Below are 19,122 nucleotides of genomic sequence, written 5' to 3' on the forward strand. Positions count from 1 at the left end.
TGTGTTCGTCGTCAGGGTAACTGTGTTGAGAAATAAATATGTAGACATAAAGAATAACGATGTAGAATTTTAATAACATTTGTAGTCACACTGGACGCGCATTTGGGAGGGCGAAGGTTCAAACCCGCGTCCGCTCATCCTGATTTAGGTTTTCCGTGATTTCCCTAAATCGCTTCAGTCAAATGTCGGGATAGTTCCTTTGAAAGGGCACAGCCGACTTCCTTCCCCGTCCTCCCTTAATCCGATGGGACCGATGACCTCGCTGTTTGGTCCCCTCCACCAGACCAACCAACCAACCAACATTTGTTTTATTTAAAATGCTTTAAGAGTTTTCAGGTAACAAATTCGAAGTTATTACTTTTCAGCACCCCCTCGAATGTTTTACGACGAGTTTCTACGTTATCCATGTAGTAGAGTACCCTTAAAGTGCCAATGTGTATCTATAACATATACAAATCCAAATCCCACCATTGTCTGTGGGTAAGATTCGAACCGATGGCAGTATGATCACCGATCACTCAGTTCAGTGATCAAAGGCAATGGTACCTAAGAAACATTGCAGTATAGTCAGATTTATATGGAAGAATTCATTGTTTGAAGGGCAGTATTTGTCGCTGAAAAGATGCAGTGTATAACTCGTAAGAGCTGTTGCGAACTATCCCGATATGCATAGCCACGTGTACGAACTCCCGATATGGTTGCCTAGTATCACTGACGTCCCTGTACAGTGTCACACCATTCGGTACAATATGCGCCAAAATAAAGACAGTGTTGCGGAAGAAGCACGATGGTGTATTGATGACAGAGGACGGTAAGTGGCAAAATGAAAGTGTAGAGTTGTGCACTGTCCACCGACGCCTGACCCGTTGGCGGGTGGCAGAGCAAGCTGCCTCTCGCGCGCGGCAAACGTGAATGGGTCGGGGCGTAACTCCCGCCGTGGCGGCTGATTGGCCGTGTGGAGAGGCGCGAGGAAGAACCCCATCAGCAGCGTTACGAGAACAGAGGCACGCACGTGGACGCAATCAGCTAACTGCGTGCTGTGCTGGCGTGACGCGTTTAGGTGGAGGGGGCATGGGCTGACTCAACCTATTAAGACTGAGCTAGTGGCTCCTACGTAACTCACTGTATCACTCAGAAATGTTTATTGGGTTACTCAGAATAATAGGGTATTCAATCATAAAGGTGACTCAAGAGGCCAATCACATGAGGCACGCCACAATGGAGTTCTATGCGATAAGAAGACGTAGAACGAGCAGTATCTCTAGATGAATACGCAGCAAGTGTGGCGGAATGTACTTCTGATGTCATTTATCTAATAGTCCCTTCACGGTTCCATTAGCGTAAGGCGCTTGGGAAGAATTATTGTCGTTAAACCTCTGTATTAACTCTCTTCAATGTTATACAACGACTACCGGTATTCTAATCAAGACTGCAGGAGCATGCAGTTCATCAAATGTACCCTATCACCTCCCACTGGAGTCTGATCCTGTAACCGTGGAATTATTCGTAATCCTCAGTACTGTAGGGATCTGTGGTCCAAGTCATTTCATTTGCTGCATATGAAATCCTGTGACGTTTGCGTCATGCATTCAGAAGTTGCTTAAACTTCAGAATGGGTAAATGAACTTCTTAATTTCGTTCTTTAAACTGGAACTGTAAACTCCAGAGTTGGTGCATTTTGTTCGAAATCCGCCGGCAAGACAGTGAGGAGACCTCCCCCCTCATATCCGCCATAGGAGGCGGACATAGGAGGTACACTGTGGTAATATCACCTCTCACCTTGCTACGACAGCGTAATAAGTTCGAGGAATAAAAAGTCATCAGTATTTTGAATTAGTCTATCTTCCGTAGAATACAAAGACTATATGAAGACGTATCCTCTGTCCTCCTTACGACATTGCATTATTATTCTTTCGTTTACAAAGGAGTACGAATGTATTTTGTTCTTTAACGCTTTCCAGAAACAAATGGAGACTTCAGAAGCAGTTCTTAATTTTTGTCATACCCCGCAATAATTTTGAAATTCGATCTTCGAGTTCTGTTTCATTATGTGTCAGATCTCCTACACACAATGTTGCTACGAGGACTATCCAGAAAGTAATAGTCGATTTTTACGAAAAAATTAACAATATTTATTATATAAGTTTTAAAGTTACACTCTTAAGCTATTTTTCTACTGACTGCTATTCAAATTGAGGCACTTATCATACCATGGCACAAGGTTTTCAGTACAGTCTCCGTAGAAATAAGTCGCCTACGATTGGAACCACTGGTTTATACCGGCATTCAGTTCGGCGTCAGTATCAAAGCGTTGTTTAGCGAGCCATGTCTTCATTGCTGGGAGGAGGTGGTAGTCGCTTAGCGCCAAATTCCATCTGTATGGTGGATAATCAAACACCTCCTATCCAAAACCCCGTAGAAGCTCTCAGATGCGATTGGCCGCGTGTGGACGTACCTTGTCACGAAAAAAACAAAACGTTCACGCTATTTTTTCCCTGACACTTGTTTTGTATGGCCCGCCTTAAGTATGCCTGTGTTTCGCAATACCTCTCTGAGTTAACTGTTGTGCCACGTTCGAGTAAACGAACGAGAATCACTCTCTTAGTCCCAAAACACAATAGCCATGATCTTTCTTGCTGACATTATTTGCAAACGTTTCCTCGGTTTCTTGGGAGAATTTGTATCCCCATTCCATTGACTGCCTTTTTGTTTCACAGTTGACATGCTTCACCCAGTTACGATCGAGCAATTTTATTAGCATTCTTCTCGTATGTCAGTCCTGCAGCCAGTCTCGGTTCTTTGTGGTCTTCCGTCAGGGTTTTGGGAACCTACTTAGCACAAAAATTGTGGTAAACCAAACTTCTCCGTCACAGTTTCATGTACCAAACTCCGTGAAATTCGGTAAAAATGTTTCGAAAGTTCCGTAATCGTGAAGTGACGATTTTCACGAATTTTGATGCAGATTTTCATCGCCAGTTCCTCAGTCACAAGGCTAGGCCTACCAGTGAGGTCCTCGTAGTGAACATTGGTACGGCCTTCTCTAAACTGAATGAACCACTGCATCACTCGTCTTTCACTCATTATTCCTTTTCCGTACACATCACAAAGATCGCAATAAATTTGGCTCTGAGCACTATGGGACTTGACATCTATGGTCATCAGTCCCCTAGAACTTAGAACTACTTAAACCTAACTAACCTAAGGACATCACACAACACCCAGCCATCACGAGGCAGAGAAAATCCCTGACCCCGCCGGGAATCGAACCCGGGAACCCGGGCGTGGGAAGCGAGAACGCTACCGCACGACCACGAGATGCGGGCGCAATAAATTTCAACCGGTCTGTAGTCTTTTGCCAACAAAAACTGTAATCACAGAGCACACTTCATAAGTGGCGGGATTTTCTAATGAAACACACATTTTAACACTTCAGACGAAAAGTAGCAGAGACACAGACCACACGCTACCACCGCTGGATGCGTACCGAGTGTAGGTACATTAGGGCACCAAGACGGGGGCTGTACTCCTGTAAACCGCTGTGATGGACCGAAACGTCTGTTACTTTCTGGATAACCTCCGTATTTAAACTTTTCTGTGAGTCCCCTGGCAACATCGGAAAGTCTGTACAGGATAAGAACAGTGATGCGGCTTCTGTCGCAGCTGATTTTATCTCAGATTTGATTTGTCCTACACAGATTGCCTTCTATACAGCTTCGAGATCTTTCCTCCCGTTGTTCTAGTTTATTTAATTTCCCCGGGACCCGCCATTTCTAGGGAGCATTTTCGTATCTGCCACATGGGAAGACGCCAGATGGGAAACTAGCAAACTCCGAACGAAAACCATAAAACTGAGAAATGGAAATGCCTGAATGAAAAACTCGGACAATCTTATTACCGTCTTCAAATAGCCGCCTAGAGTGTATGGGTAGCAGACTGTTGAAAAGCATCTTCCCGAAAAATAGTAATTGAATTATTGAATTCGACCACTAATGATTTTCGAGACGTATGGGCTAAGTATTGGTTTCGTGTTTCATGCTCTCACTTCATTTCTATGTAACGTAACACTGCAACATTAATTGACTCAGTCCCTTGTACTGTGTCCCTCACTGTATAGGTACCATTCTGCCACATTGTGCTTGCGAACCGCGGGAAGCTAACAGAGGTTGCCTGCAGCGGAGCCCTGCTGCAGTGCAGTATGAATGTTCCTACCTCATCAACATATACAGCCACTGAACGCCTTAATTCGTTTATGCAGCCGTACAAATACCAGTTGCATAATTTCACCAATCAAGAAATTAGAAAATAGCCAGACAGTAGTCACCAGGACTTAAAAAGTCTCTTCGAGACATTGGCTGGTAGTAAACACGACCGACATCTGTGCCGCTTGTGACGTTTTACAGCGACGATATACGCGGCAGCAGTGCTGGCATCGACCCAAAAGGAACATCGGAAATAACGTGGTTCTGTGTCTTGAGCACCTCAGGGGTCACTAGGCTGGTGGCATCTGTCGACTTAGCTACTCTTTGTCTCACTTGAGTTACTTTTTAATGACGGGGCTCTTCAAAGCATTGCGCATTGCGAAATATCTTGGGATGACGACGGCATAGATTCAGCTGCGCCTATTTCGCGGACTCACGGGCTGATTCCGCAAGAGCGTGACATTTGATATTGAGTCACACATCTAATGTAAAAAAAGGAGAAACGTTCCTTTTCAGTTCCTCCTTCTCCAACAAGGAAACATCACCAACTTGACCTCATATTTTAAAGAGGAAAAGGCAGCACTGCAAGATACCAACTGTATAAATATAGATTGCTACTCACTGTAAAGATGACACGTTGAGTTGCAAGCAGACACAACGAAAAGACTGATATATATTTAGCTTTCTGCCAAAGACTTCTTCAGAAAACGAAACACTCACACGATCATTGACACAAGCACGCATACTTCTCACGCACATTACCGCCATGTCTGACATTGGTCTGCAATTCAGCGTGTCACCTCCTACGGTGAGTAGCAATCTGTCTTTTTCCTTACGTTGTTGATACTGAAGCCTGTAGTTACACTTACAAGACATCAGCGACAGAAATCGATCCCAAGCGAAAATTTGGGCCAAAATTTAGCATCTACTTTACGCGAACAAGAGGTAAGTAATAGGCGTACATAATATATCAACTTCATATACGGTATAAACCTAAGCAACAGTGTCAGCTTTACAATCCAAAGAAAATAACACACGACAGCGATGTTAATAACTATATAGCGCTACGCTACATTTTTAATGACGCACTCATTCTAAATGGTTCAAATCACTCTGAGCACTATGGGACTTAACATCTGAGGTCATCTGTCCCGTAGACTTAGAACTACTTAAAACCGCTAACCTAATGACATCACACACATCCATCCCCGAGGTAGGATTCGAACCTGCGACCGTAGCAGCAGCGCGGTTCCGGACTGAAGCGCCTAAATCCGCTCGGCCACAGCGGCCGGCAAGGAATTACAGACTTTGGCCACAATTGAGCAGTAATTTAAATCAATGGGTAAGGTTGAATATTTGTGCCACACTCGTGTTCCAAACCTGGTCTCCTACTTACTAAGCAGATGCACTGACCAATGCGCCATCCGGACACAGTGGTCATTGCGAATACACGGACTGCACGCCTTCTGTCAGACCCAAATTGTCAACCTATCCACACATTACGTATGTACTCGTAATGCATATTGCCCATTACCCTCATTACTTGCAGCATTTGACCGATTCCCGTAAGCGATAGGCTTGCTGTGCAGCTGTAGAGAAGAGATCATTGGCAGTCTCGGCATTGTTGCTTGTCCTTCACCGATATTATGAACACAAGCCTTTTACTCACCCCATTATACAGTATTTCGCACTCGACATTATGCAGCAACTGTGGGCGGAGCGAATGACAAACTACCGAAGTTTGTGAGAAATTAAAACCTGTGATTTCAGGTCACAAGGTGCACTATCAGAATTATGGCCTAAATTTTCACACGGGATCGATTGCTGAGGCTGACATCTTGCAAGTGGCCTTTTTTCCCCTCTCCTTAATATGTGACACCAAATTGGTGATGTTTTCTTGTAAGACATAATATGCCAGTTCTGATTTTGCTAGGGAATGATAAAGGGCCTCATGTTTTCGACGTATCAAGATCAAATACACTACTGGCCATTAAAATTGCTACGCCACGAACGTGACGTGCTACAGAATGCGAAATTTAATCCACAGGAAGAAGATGCTGTGATATGCAAATGATTAGCTTTTCAGAGCATTTACACAAGGTTGGCGCCGGTGGCGTCACATATAACGTGCTGACATGAGGAAAGTTTCCAACCGATTTCTCATACACAAACAGCAGTTGACCGGCGTTGCCTGGTGAAACGCTGTTGTGATGCCTCGTGTAAGGAGGAGAAATGCGTACCATCACGTTACCGACTTTGATAAGGGTCGGATTGTGGCCTATCGCGATTGCGGTTTATCGTATCGCGACATTGCTGCTCGCGTTGGTCGAGATCCAATGACTGTTGGCAGAATATGGAATCGGTGGGTTCGGGAGGGTAATACGGAACGCCGTGCTGGATCCCAACGGCCTCGTGTCACTAGCAGTCGAGATAACAGGCATCTTATCCGCATGGCTGTAACGGATCGTGCAGCCACGTCTCGATCCCTGAGTCAACAAACTGGGACGTTTGCACGACAACAACCATCTGCACGAACAGTTCGACGATGTTTGCAGCAGCATGGACTATCAGCTCGGAGAACATGGCTGCGGTTACCTTTGACGCTGCATCACAGACAGGAGCGAATGCGATGGTGTACTCAACGACGAACCTGGGTGCACGAATGGCCAAACTTCATTTTTTCGGATGAATCCAGGTTGTGTTTACAGCATCATGATGGTGGCATCCGTGTTTGGCGACATCGCGGTTGGAAGCGTGTATTCGTCACCGCCATACTGGCTTATCACCTGGCGTGATGGTATGGGGTGCCACTGATTACACGTCTCGGTCACCTCTTGTTCGCACTGACGGCACTTTTAACAGTGGACGTTAAATTTCAGATGTGTTACGACCCGTGGCTCTGCCCTTCATTCGATCCCTGCGAAACCCTACATTTCAGCAGGATAATGCACGACCACATGTTGCAGGTCCTTTCTGGGCCTTTCTGGATACAGAAAATGTTCGATTGCTGCCCTGGCCAGCACATTCTCCAGATCTCTCACCAATTGAAAACGTCTGGTCAATGGTGGCCGAGCATCTGGGTCGGCACAATACGCCAGTCACTACTCTTGATGAACTGTGGTATCGTGTTGAAGCTGCATGGGCAGCTGTACCTGTACACGCCATCCAAGCTCTGTTTGACTCAATGCCCAGACGTATAAAGGTGGTTGTTCTGGGTAGTGATTTCTCAGGATCTATGCACCCAAATTGCGTGAAAATGTAATCACATGTCAGTTCTAGTATAATATATTTGTCCAATGAATACCCGTTTATCTGCATTTCTTCTTGGTGTAGCAATTTTAATGGCCAGTAGTGTACTAACACGTGCCACTTGTCATTATCTCGTGTCTAAAAAGAAACGTTGGACTAAGTAATAAACTCTTCAGTCACCAGCCCTAAGAGTGTGTAAAGAATCAGTGTGTTTAGGGAAATCCGACCATGAGCAGCGTCGGCAGCTGCTGGTGAGGATGACGCAGTTGGAAATGGTGGCTTCGCGGGGGATTCCCCAGAACGGCTGCGTGCGCAGCCTGCTGCGCGAAGAGGCGGCCAACCTGACCACAGATGACGCCCCGGAGGAGAAGGCGCTGCTGGCGCAAGACGACGTCAGGGTAAGATCGCACTCGTTTTCTTTTGCTTTGGTGATAAGTTATTTACGAGAGCCGATTTTACGTCTCAAAGTGTGCAGTACTGTTGTTGTTGTTATGGTCTTCAGTTCTGAGACTGGTTTGATGCAGTTCTCCATGCTACTCTATCCTGTGCAAGATTCTTCATCTCCCAGTACCTACTGCAACCTACATCCTTCTGAATCTGCTTAGTGTATTCATCTCTTGGTCTCCCTCTACGATTTTTACCCTCCACGCTGCCCTCCAATACTAAATTGGTGATCCCTTGATGCCTCAGAACATGCCCTACCAACCGATCCCTTCTTCTGGTCAAGCTGCGCCACAAACTTCTCCCCAATCCTATTCATTACTTCCTCATTAGTTATGTGATCTGCCCATCTAATCTTCAGCATTCTTCTGTAGCACCACATTTCGAAAGCTTCTATTCTCTTCTTGTCCAAACTATTTATCGTCCATGTTTCACTTGCATACATGGCTACACTACATACAAATACTTTCAGAAATGACTTCCTGACACTTAAATCTATACTCGATGTTAACAAATTTCTCTTCTTCAGAAACGCTTTCCTTGCCATTGCCAGTCTGCATTTTATATCCTCTCTACTTCGACCATCATCAGTTATTTTCCTCCCCAAATAGCAAAACTCCTTTACTACTTTAAGTGTCTCATTTCCTAATCTAATTCCCTCAGCATCACCCGACTTAATTCGACTACATTCCATCATCCTCGTTTTGTTTACTATCTTGTGCAGTACTATCGACGGAAATTCTCAAAATAAGCGCTTTCTGAAATAAACAATTATCGAAATATAAGCTCTCGGCCTACAAGGCCCTTGTCGAAAACAGACGACACACACACACACAAATGCAACTCACACAAACAGGACTGCAACCTCTGGCAGCTGAAGCCACAATGAAGGCCTTATTGGCCGAAAGCTTTGTTGTGCCTATCTGCGACCAAGCACCTCCAATATATGGTGAGTAGCTACTTTCCTTTCAAAATATTGTTACTTTCCATCCTGGATTTTCCACTGTTTGATAACCAATTATCGGTTTTTAATTTCTGTTATTTACAGCAATAAACGTAGACATCGAACAAAGGTTGAACAATTTCGCGTTATATGTTGAAGCAAACGTAGAATCAAAATATCAGCATAAATAGGTAACTAAAAAAGAACTTAGTCCGTCCACTGTTCGCTGCTTTGCTCGAAAAGTATTGAGGGGTTGAGAACTACAAAAAAGTTCTCTAGTATTCTCCCACTGTTTCTAATTTTTTATATTTCTGTTCAAAAACCATGTTGCAATCGAGGATCATACCACTTACTGGTATTGTGAATGGTCAGTGCTAAAGCGTAAAACTGAGACTGCAGAACGGTATTTTTCGCGTTAAATTGTCTATTTTTAAGGGCTACAAGCAGATAAAGGCACATTTTGGAAACACAGGCAGCTACTTTCTGTTTTTATTAAGCTATGAATGAGTTGTTCAGTTTTTCGTTTGTCACTGTTCTCATAAATCCCTTTCTCTTTCATTATATCACAAAAATGAGAGAATAATACTATGTTTTTGAATAAAATTTTTGGCGTTGTTTCTGTTTAATTATTTCAACTGAAGAAGTAGTTTTTAATGAAATATATATTTTTACTTTTTAATGGGAATTTAATTTCAATTGACTTTTTACTGACTAAACCAAAAATGCTTTTTCAAAAAAGTAAAGTGAACAATTAGACAGTAAGCAAAATATACCATTTATTAAGAACAATTACAAGGCATTAGTTAAAATTTCAATAATGAATTAATCCACTGACCAACATTTACTGCCGAATCTGTTCATAAACACTTGTGTCGATATACACTCCTGGAAATGGAAAAAAGAACACATTGACACCGGTGTGTCAGACCCACCATACTTGCTCCGGACACTGCGAGAGGGCTGTACAAGCAATGATCACACGCACGGCACAGCGGACACACCAGGAACCGCGGTGTTGGCCGTCGAATGGTGCTAGCTGCGCAGCATTTGTGCACCGCCGCCGTCAGTGTCAGCCAGTTTGCCGTGGCATACGGAGCTCCATCGCAGTCTTTAACACTGGTAGCATGCCGCGACAGCGTGGACGTGAACCGTATGTGCAGTTGACGGACTTTGAGCGAGGGCGTATAGTGGGCATGCGGGAGGCCGGGTGGACGTACCGCCGAATTGCTCAACACGTGGGGCGGGAGGTCTCCACAGTACATCGATGTTGTCGCCAGTGGTCGGCGGAAGGTGCACGTGCCCGTCGACCTGGGACCGGACCGCAGCGACGCACGGATGCACGCCAAGACCGTAGGATCCTACGCAGTGCCGTAGGGGACCGCACCGCCACTTCCCAGCAAATTAGGGACACTGTTGCTCCTGGGGTATCGGCGAGGACCATTCGCAACCGTCTCCATGAAGCTGGGCTACGGTCCCGCACACCGTTAGGCCGTCTTCCGCTCACGCCCCAACATCGTGCAGCCCGCCTCCAGTGGTGTCGCGACAGGCGTGAATGGAGGGACGAATGGAGACGTGTCGTCTTCAGCGATGAGAGTCGCTTCTGCCTTGGTGCCAATGATGGTCGTATGCGTGTTTGGCGCCGTGCAGGTGAGCGCCACAATCAGGACTGCATACGACCGAGGCACACAGGGCCAACACCCGGCATCATGGTGTGGGGAGCGATCTCCTACACTGGCCGTACACCACTGGTGATCGTCGAGGGGACACTGAATAGTGCACGGTACATCCAAACCGTCATCGAACCCATCGTTCTACCATTCCTAGACCGGCAAGGGAACTTGCTGTTCCAACAGGACAATGCACGTCCGCATGTATCCCGTGCCACCCAACGTGCTCTAGAAGGTGTAAGTCAACTACCCTGGCCAGCAAGATCTCCGGATCTGTCCCCCATTGAGCATGTTTGGGACTGGATGAAGCGTCGTCTCACGCGGTCTGCACGTCCAGCACGAACGCTGGTCCAACTGAGGCGCCAGGTGGAAATGGCATGGCAAGCCGTTCCACAGGACTACATCCAGCATCTCTACGATCGTCTCCATGGGAGAATAGCAGCCTGCATTGCTGCGAAAGGTGGATATACACTGTACTAGTGCCGACATTGTGCATGCTCTGTTGCCTGTGTCTATGTGCCTGTGGTTCTGTCAGTGTGATCATGTGATTATCTGACCCCAGGAATGTGTCAATAAAGTTTCCCCTTCCTGGGACAATGAATTCACGGTGTTCTTATTTCAATTTCCAGGAGTGTATAAGTACATTCCTTTCATCTGAAACGATGTCATTCAAAGGCAGTAGTAATCCCTCAGAAGCCACAGAACCACCTACCAAGCCAAAAAAATTGTGTTTAGAAACTGTTATCAGGAGAAATAAAAGTAGCTGTTATAATCGTAGCCAAACAAAAATCGAAAAATATTGGTTATACTAGTATCGATTTTAATTGGTTGGTTTTTTCCATCCCCACTTCATTCCTCTTCATTGTCAAAAAGAATATGCATCAATATTATATGCTTCAAGGAAAATGTGCGTACATTTATTAAAAAAAAAAGTCATTTCACAGATATATTGGCCACCCTATGGTAGCGTACAATACAGTTACTCTTACGAAGAGCTTATGTTTGGGGCAAATCTGTGGGAATAAAAAATTTTGAAACATCCAGCACTACTCTAGTTCCAAACTGTCTGAAGGAGAAATTTGGAAAGCGAATTAAAGCTCAGGGGGAAAATCTTTAGGATTTCCACTGACGTAATAGTGTCACAGACGGCAAACGACTTTCGAGAGTACTTTAACGGAATGGACAGCGTCTAGAAAAGACGTTGTAAGATGAACATCAACAAAAATAAAACAATGGTAACGGTACATACTCGAATTGAATCAGGCAATGCTGATATAAATCATTTGGGATATGGGGCACTGAAGTTTGTTGATGTGTTTCCGTATTTGCACTGCAGAATAACTGACGATAGCCGAAGTAGAGGGTATATAAAATGCAGACTGGCAATTGCTAGAAAGGCGTATCTGGAAATGTAAAATTTATTAGCATGGAATAGGAATTTTAAAAAAATTGTTCAAATGGTTCTGAGCACTATGGACTTAACATCTGAGGTCATCAGTCCCCTAGAACATGAATTTAAGTGTTACGAAGTCTTTTCTTAAGGTATTGGAGTGGAACGTAACCTAGCACGGAAGTGAAACGCGGGCAGTGACCAGTTCAGAGGCTTTTGAGATGTATTGGTACAGAAGAATGCTGAAAATTAGGTGGGTGAGCCGAGTAACTGATGAAGAACCATTGAATCGAACTGGGTGAAAAAGAAATTCGCAATCTCACGAAAAGACAGGGTCAGTTAATAGTGCATACCTAAGGCATCAAGGAATTGCAGTGTGGTAATGGAAAGTGGGGGGGGGGGGGGGGGGAGGACGTGTAAAATTTGTAGAGGGTGACCAGGGCTTAAATACAGTGAACAGGTTCAAATGTATACACATTGCAATAGTTACGTGGAGATAAATAGGCTTGCACAGCATAGATTAGCGTGGATAGATGTATCAAACTGAAAACCACAACTGTAAGGTACATTGCAGTTTACTCATTGTTATTTGATTTTAATCTCCTAAGTATTACCGTCTTCTATCCCCATTAATTCCGTAGGCGACAACTATTTACATCAAATTTTAAGAGAGGGCGGAATATTGCAGTTTAACACTCAGCTGACAACCTAGAGATTAAAAACGGAACACTGGCTCAACTTGGACAAGAACAAGGAAAGGGATCGGCTGTCTTTTTCAAAGTATCTATCTCTCAATCTGACTTAAGGAAAACACATACAACGATAGTATGAGTGACCGGAGAGGATACGAACCCTTCTCCTCTCAAATGCGAGTCCAGGGCCATTAACCAATGCGCCATCTCGCTTAGTCATTTCGTTTTATGTTTCGAAGCGAATTTCTGCTTCTAAAAGTTGCAAAGACAAAGTGGCCTATTTACTTTGTAGTAGGTAATGAATTATAGTACTATATTGAAGATTTGTGCACCATTTAATATTGGTGCAACACTTTTCAAATGTGTCCTTTTCCAATGAGATAAATATACTTTAGTAAAATCTCCACACAAGAAAGTAGAAAAAGAGTTTGCCAATAATGGGAGTTCGTAGTAATTGTCATACGTATTCTCAGAGAGAGATGGCGCAAGGCATTATACTCGTATACGGAAGACTGCTTGTTCGAATTCCCTTTCAGCCATCCACATTTTGGTTTTCCGTAATTTACCTAATCACTTATGGCGAATGCCAGCATGTTTTTTTGAAAGGAACGATTAGTTTCGTTCCCCATCGTTTCCACTTTATTGTGCTCCGACTTTCTGACCTCGTAGAATTTTTTCATACACTTCCTCTATTATGGGTTCTCTATATTATATTTTTCCAACCGGGTTTCGTGAGATATTGTCTTGCAAAGATTTCTGTTTAAGTTCTCTGAGGACCTCTCTTACACAAATAAGTTATATTGACGTATTACGATCCTATTAGTACTCCTCTGAATTTGTTTGTTTTTCGCTATCTTGCCTACTTGCCGATTCCAAACGATAGAGCCGATCTAAGTGTCTGAAGTAGACACTAAACTTTCGTACGATTGTACGAGTAATGCCGTCAGTCAGTACTGTTACTCTTGAAATGAATCTTAAGGTCAGGGCCTTTGAATCATTCTGGCCTGTTACTCTTCGTCGACTAGCCACTAATGACCTGGATGCAGTTAGCGTTTGCCGGCTAAATACTCCACTGACGTGTACAGAGCGTCATGGATGATGCGACTTTTGTCTGCTTGAGCTTCTACGACAGACAAGTTGGGTACTGTGAAGTCCACATCTCAACTCGTGGTGGTATCATGTACTGTGTCGTTAGTATGACATCGGTCCTAGACAGCGCCCTCAGTCGCGAACGACGTCAGCAGATGGTGAGTCTAATTGAAGTATAACACTAAAGCGATCTAAATGGCGTGGTGATTCACACACAGGTACTGCCAGAATGGGTTCTAACATTTAGAATGTGGATGAGCTTCCGACTAATTTGCTTCAGACTCTAAGTAATTGTACGCTAAAAAGTCCCCATTTGCAAATGGGGAATACTTAATCGTTTTAGTTACGTTAAGTAAGCTGAAAACTAGTCTTCGGATAACAGTATGACATATATTTCAGAAATCCGTTACTGAATTAAGCAAAACTAAACTAAAATTTTGTTTTCAATATGTTGTTATTGTCGTTGTGGCCGTCAGTCCGCTGGTTTGATGTATCTCTGCACGTTAGTCTATCCTATCTTCAATTCCGTATAACTATTGCTACCCACATCCGTATGATCTGCTAACTGCATACATCCCTTGATCTCCGTTTGCAATTTTTACCTCCCAACACTTCTTACTATTACAAAATCGACGATTCCTTGGTAGCATAGAATGTGTCCTACCGACTGATTCCTTCTGTTACAGAAGTTCTACAAATTACTTTTCTCCCAAATTCGAGTCAACTAGATCTGCCCATCTAATCATCAGTATTCTTCTGCAACCTCACATTTCAAAACCTCGTAGTCTCTTCTACTATCAACTGATTACTGTCCACGTTTCACTGACGTACAGGGCTACACTCCAGACAAATACATTCAGAGAAGACTTCCAAACACTTCGATTTATGTTCGATGCTAATAAATTCCTCTTTTGAAGATATTATTTCCCCGCCATAGCCAGTTTGCATTTGATAACCTCTCTACTTCGACCACCGTGAAGTATTTTGCTCCCCAAATAGCAAAACTCACGCGCCAGGTACATGTTCGGTAATCTGCGTCCGCGAGCCCGACTTTACTCCACCATCAGCAATGGAGGTAAAGCATTGACAATGCCAGCAACTCATACTGGCGAAATATCGAAAAAATCATGAAACAAACGTCGGCCGAAGAACCCGAGACAGAAGCCAACGGCCAATTTGTCAACAAGTGGCCACGAAAGCCTTAACAATTTAGTTTCTCTTTCATATCCTTGGACTGCTATAACTACAGTCTGGTTTCTGTACAGATTGTAGATAAGTTTTCGATTTCTACATTTTCTCTCTGTTAACTTCAGAAATCAAACAGTGTGTTCCGTTAAAATTTCTAAATCTACGAATACTATAAATTTAAGTCTTCCTTTCTTCAGTCTAACTTGTAAGGTACTTCGTAAGGTCAATATTGCCTCGCATGTTCCCTGGAACCGAAGCTATCTTCCCTTTGATCGGCTTGAATCAGTTTTTCACTTTTATGTAAGTAATTTGTGTCAATAGTTTACCCTCATGACTTATTAAATTGATAGTGCGGAGTGCGGTAAGATTTACAACTTTCAGTACCGCCTTTTTTTTTTTTTTAATTGGGTTTATAACATTCTTCCTGAAGTATGGGGATATTTCTTTTGTCTCACATATCTTGCACAACTGGTGGGATAATTTCGACATACAGTCCAGAATCATGACATGTATCTCTGATTTCGAGTAGCACGACGAATAGATATTGGTCGTATACAAACAGTATAAATACATTTGTAATTTAAGTCTAGGAAAAACGTACCTAATATTGTTCCTGAATGGCCTGTACTTTCTGAAGTCAATCAGGCGCCTGGTTTGTTATTAATTTAAGATGCTGACATGGGACTGCATGAAATTCAAAAGAGTTGTATTTTATAGGAGAAGTGAAAACCGTTTGTGAACGTATTAGACAGGAGTTTAATTTGTATAAACTCTTTGCGGAATGAACAAAACTCATGTGAGCTAATTACTCTCACGTAAAATGAATTAAGCAGGTTCACTGTGTGAATTATAAGAAGATGAATAAAAAATTTAACGAAAAGTTTTAGCTGCATCGGCGAAATTGAATAACGGAAGTCTGTGTGTAATACGTTGTATTTTTCATCCAAAACTTCAAAAATGATAGATCTTTCATTTTAGGTTCGCTAGCAGATGTTCTGGCCTTGAGAGATTGAAGAGGTTTCATATCAAAGATGTTGTCAAAGGAATAACTATGTAATGTTGATCCTTCTGTCTAAGAGAATTTAAAGCGTACTATTATGAAGGGAAAATCAGTTTTTGACATCGCGACCCAAGAGTGGGTGTTGGTAGTTGTTTTATTTACGTATGGTCACTTGCATTTGCCACATCCTTGTAATCTTAAGGCTCCATCGCGACAACTCTGAATATCTGTACATGCTTTCTTAGATTCATATCTGTCTTCTAGAAATTTCAGATTTCGGATCATTACTGGAAAAAGGTGTATTAGCCCGAAAACAAATGCTTGATATTTCCACGTTTGTTTCCTAACCTCACCATATAGTTTACGTCAATTGAGTCCTTTTAGGCGTAGGACACTTGCAGAAGATGCTCTCTTGAGGAGCCCAGCCACGACGACTGTTACCTCATACGACTATAAGAATGATATAAAAATTAAAACTAATGAAGTTGCTCTTGGTAGCATAGTTTTCTCTATGCCAAAGCCTTCACATTTTCCATTAATACTATATTTGGAGTGCTGAAGTTATTCCATCAAGCGACTTGCCGGCTTTACCATCTGTTGCCAAGAGTCCTTGCTGTGTTATCCGCCAAAAAAATTTTCATTTCGTGACTTACTTGGTTACTGAAGCATCAGTTGTTTCATAAAAGTGTAAAATCCCCACAAAATTAATGAATCTCTTTCCCAGCGTTGAGCTTCGGAAATAAGATCGGATTCTTACTCACTCTTGCCAATGAACTTCTGTAGAAAGCTATTACCTTTTTCGTTATTGTAATGAAATTATAAATGTGTATCCTACGCATGGATGACAGTCACGTGTGTGTGGGTGTGTGCAGAATCGTGACGAGTTTTTATTGTTATGGTCGTTTCTGAGAGACAAAAGAGCGATCTGATAAAATCCTGTGCCAGCACAAAGGCTACAACACTGAGTAACATCAGTGGAGTCGCCGCCGTCAATGTCTTCATCCCGTCCGACGGACGGTATGAGAAAGCCGACGGTTTAATTAAGGGGCTGTCGATATGGACAATGCGCGACCTAATTATTTGTCGGATTGACTGGTCGTGTTGTCTAACAGATTGGTCCTGCACCGTTGCTTCAAAGCCCGTGCACACAATACATAACTGTTTCTCAAACCTTACTTAATAAGCAGACACGTTAAAGAAAAAATAAAGAAACATAATAACCAAAAATTTAAAAAAAATGGGTAAAATAGTTGTATAAAATTCTATAGGATAATGATGCAGACTGAATCAAATAGTTTAAAACTAAAGCCAATGGATGTTCCTGACAAAATTTCCGTATACAGTGCCTGAAAACAAATCGCAACACAAAAAAATGATTAATGTAGAGCAATTAAATTTCGGAAATACTGTTATCTAGGTAACATACTTAACTGATTCATGCTGCAATATCGCAGGTTAATGTAAGCGTGAGGTAAACCATTGCAAATGTGAAATCCTGGTACGTTAATAAAAAGTGTAACCGCCAGAATCTGGAATGCCAGCGTGCAAGCGTCCATGCATTGTATTCTAACCGTGCTGGATGTCAGTTTGTACGATGGAGTTGCAGGCCTGTTTCACTTGGTCAATACAGGGACGGTTAATGCCGTTTGTGTATGAAGCTGTAGCAGCCGTCCGATGATGTCCCATATGTGAGCGACTGGAGACATATCTGGTGATCGAGCAGGCCAAAGCAACGTGTCGACACTCTGTAGAGCATGTTGGGTTACAAAAGCGGTGTATGGGCGAGTGTTATCCTGGAATGATGCTCTTGAGTGGCAGAGGATGAAACACCAGACTGACCTACAGATCTGTAGACATGCAGTCCGGGTGCGTGGGATAACCACTACAGTGTTTCTGCTATCATACGAAATCGCGTCCTCATGCATAATTCCTATTTTTTTAACCCTTTACTCACCTGGCCAGAGATCCTGTTCTTCCTGCCACACTACTTTACAAATCGCACTACATCTGACCTCAACCTATCCATGTACCTTTTTAAATTCTTTAACCTCCCTACCCGATTAATGGATCTACATTCCACGCCCCGATCCATAAAATGCGAGGTTCGTTTTTCCTGATGACGATATCTTCCTGAATAGAATGAGATTTTCACTCTGCAGCGGAGTGTGCGCTGATATAAAACTTCCTGGCAGATTAAAACTGTGTGCCAGGCCGAGACTCGAACTCGGGACCTTTGCCTTTCGCGGGCAAGTGCTCTGGTAGAGCACTTGCCCGCGAAAGGCATATCAGCGCACACTCCGCTGCAGAGTGAAAATCTCATTCTGGAAACATCCCCCAGGCTGTGGCTAAGCCATGTCTCCGCTATATCCTTTCTTTCAGGAGTGCTAGTTCTGCAAGGTTCGCAGGAGAGCTTCTGTAAAGTTTGGAAGGTAGGAGACGAGGTACTGGCAGAAGTAAAGCTGTGAGGACGGGGCGTGAGTCGTGCTTGGGTAGCTCATGGTAGAGCACTTGCCCGCGAAAGGCAAAGGTCCCGAGTTCGAGTCTCAGCCTGGCACACAGTTTTAATCTGCCAGGAAGTTTCTTCCTGAATAGTTCCCGCCTGGAGATCCGTACGGGGGACTATTATAACTAAGTAATATTTTACCCAGTACGAGATCACTATCATTTGGCCACACAGAAGATTTGCATACCCTTGAGCAAAATAATGGCTGTAGTCTCCCCTTCCTTTACGTCGTTCGCAGTACAAGCACAGAAAGACCATGTCGACTAACATTACAACATCAGATCAGTCATCCATACTGTTGTTCCTGCAACTACTGAAAAGATTGTTGTCCCTCTTCAGGAATCATATGCTTGTGTGGACTCCCCACAGATGCCCCTCTGTCGTCATTGCACTTTCGGGTCATATACCTGTATCATTGACGCATGACGTCAACTAACCCCGGCAAGGGGGACTATACATTTATACGAGTAAATTAAAATCCCGTACAGCGTTTGTGTCTCTGTATGTAAAGGTTAATCTCAGGAACTTCTGTAGGTCTTTTGTTGCAGTTTTCACTAGCAGATAGACGAATTCACGAGAAAGATTTATGTAATTTATTACCGCTGCACCAGGCAAGTCGCCCAGCTGCAGTTTCTTAGTGCTACTTGTGTCTAATTCGGGGTGACCGCTTCGGTAGATTCTAATTGCATGTACTACAAATTATCGCACCGTGCACTGCAGCTACTCGTCTCATAAAGATACCGTACGTATAGGTACCTAAA

General features: G+C 43.4%; 1 protein-coding gene across 1 annotated transcript in view; it reads left to right on the top strand.

Moving 5' to 3' along the window:
• The window catches only part of LOC126245342 (solute carrier organic anion transporter family member 74D-like), a 200,667-nt gene that overhangs the window by 75,133 nt on the left and 106,412 nt on the right, over positions 1 to 19,122 (top strand). The window contains exon 2 of the mRNA XM_049948306.1: positions 7,665 to 7,846. Within this exon, the coding sequence (XP_049804263.1) occupies positions 7,706 to 7,846 (141 nt within the window). The 5' untranslated portion in view covers positions 7,665 to 7,705. The remainder of the gene's footprint in view (positions 1 to 7,664; positions 7,847 to 19,122) is intronic.

The sequence above is a fragment of the Schistocerca nitens genome, chromosome 1, assembly GCF_023898315.1.
Source record: "Schistocerca nitens isolate TAMUIC-IGC-003100 chromosome 1, iqSchNite1.1, whole genome shotgun sequence".
Taxonomy (NCBI): Eukaryota; Metazoa; Arthropoda; class Insecta; order Orthoptera; family Acrididae; genus Schistocerca; species Schistocerca nitens.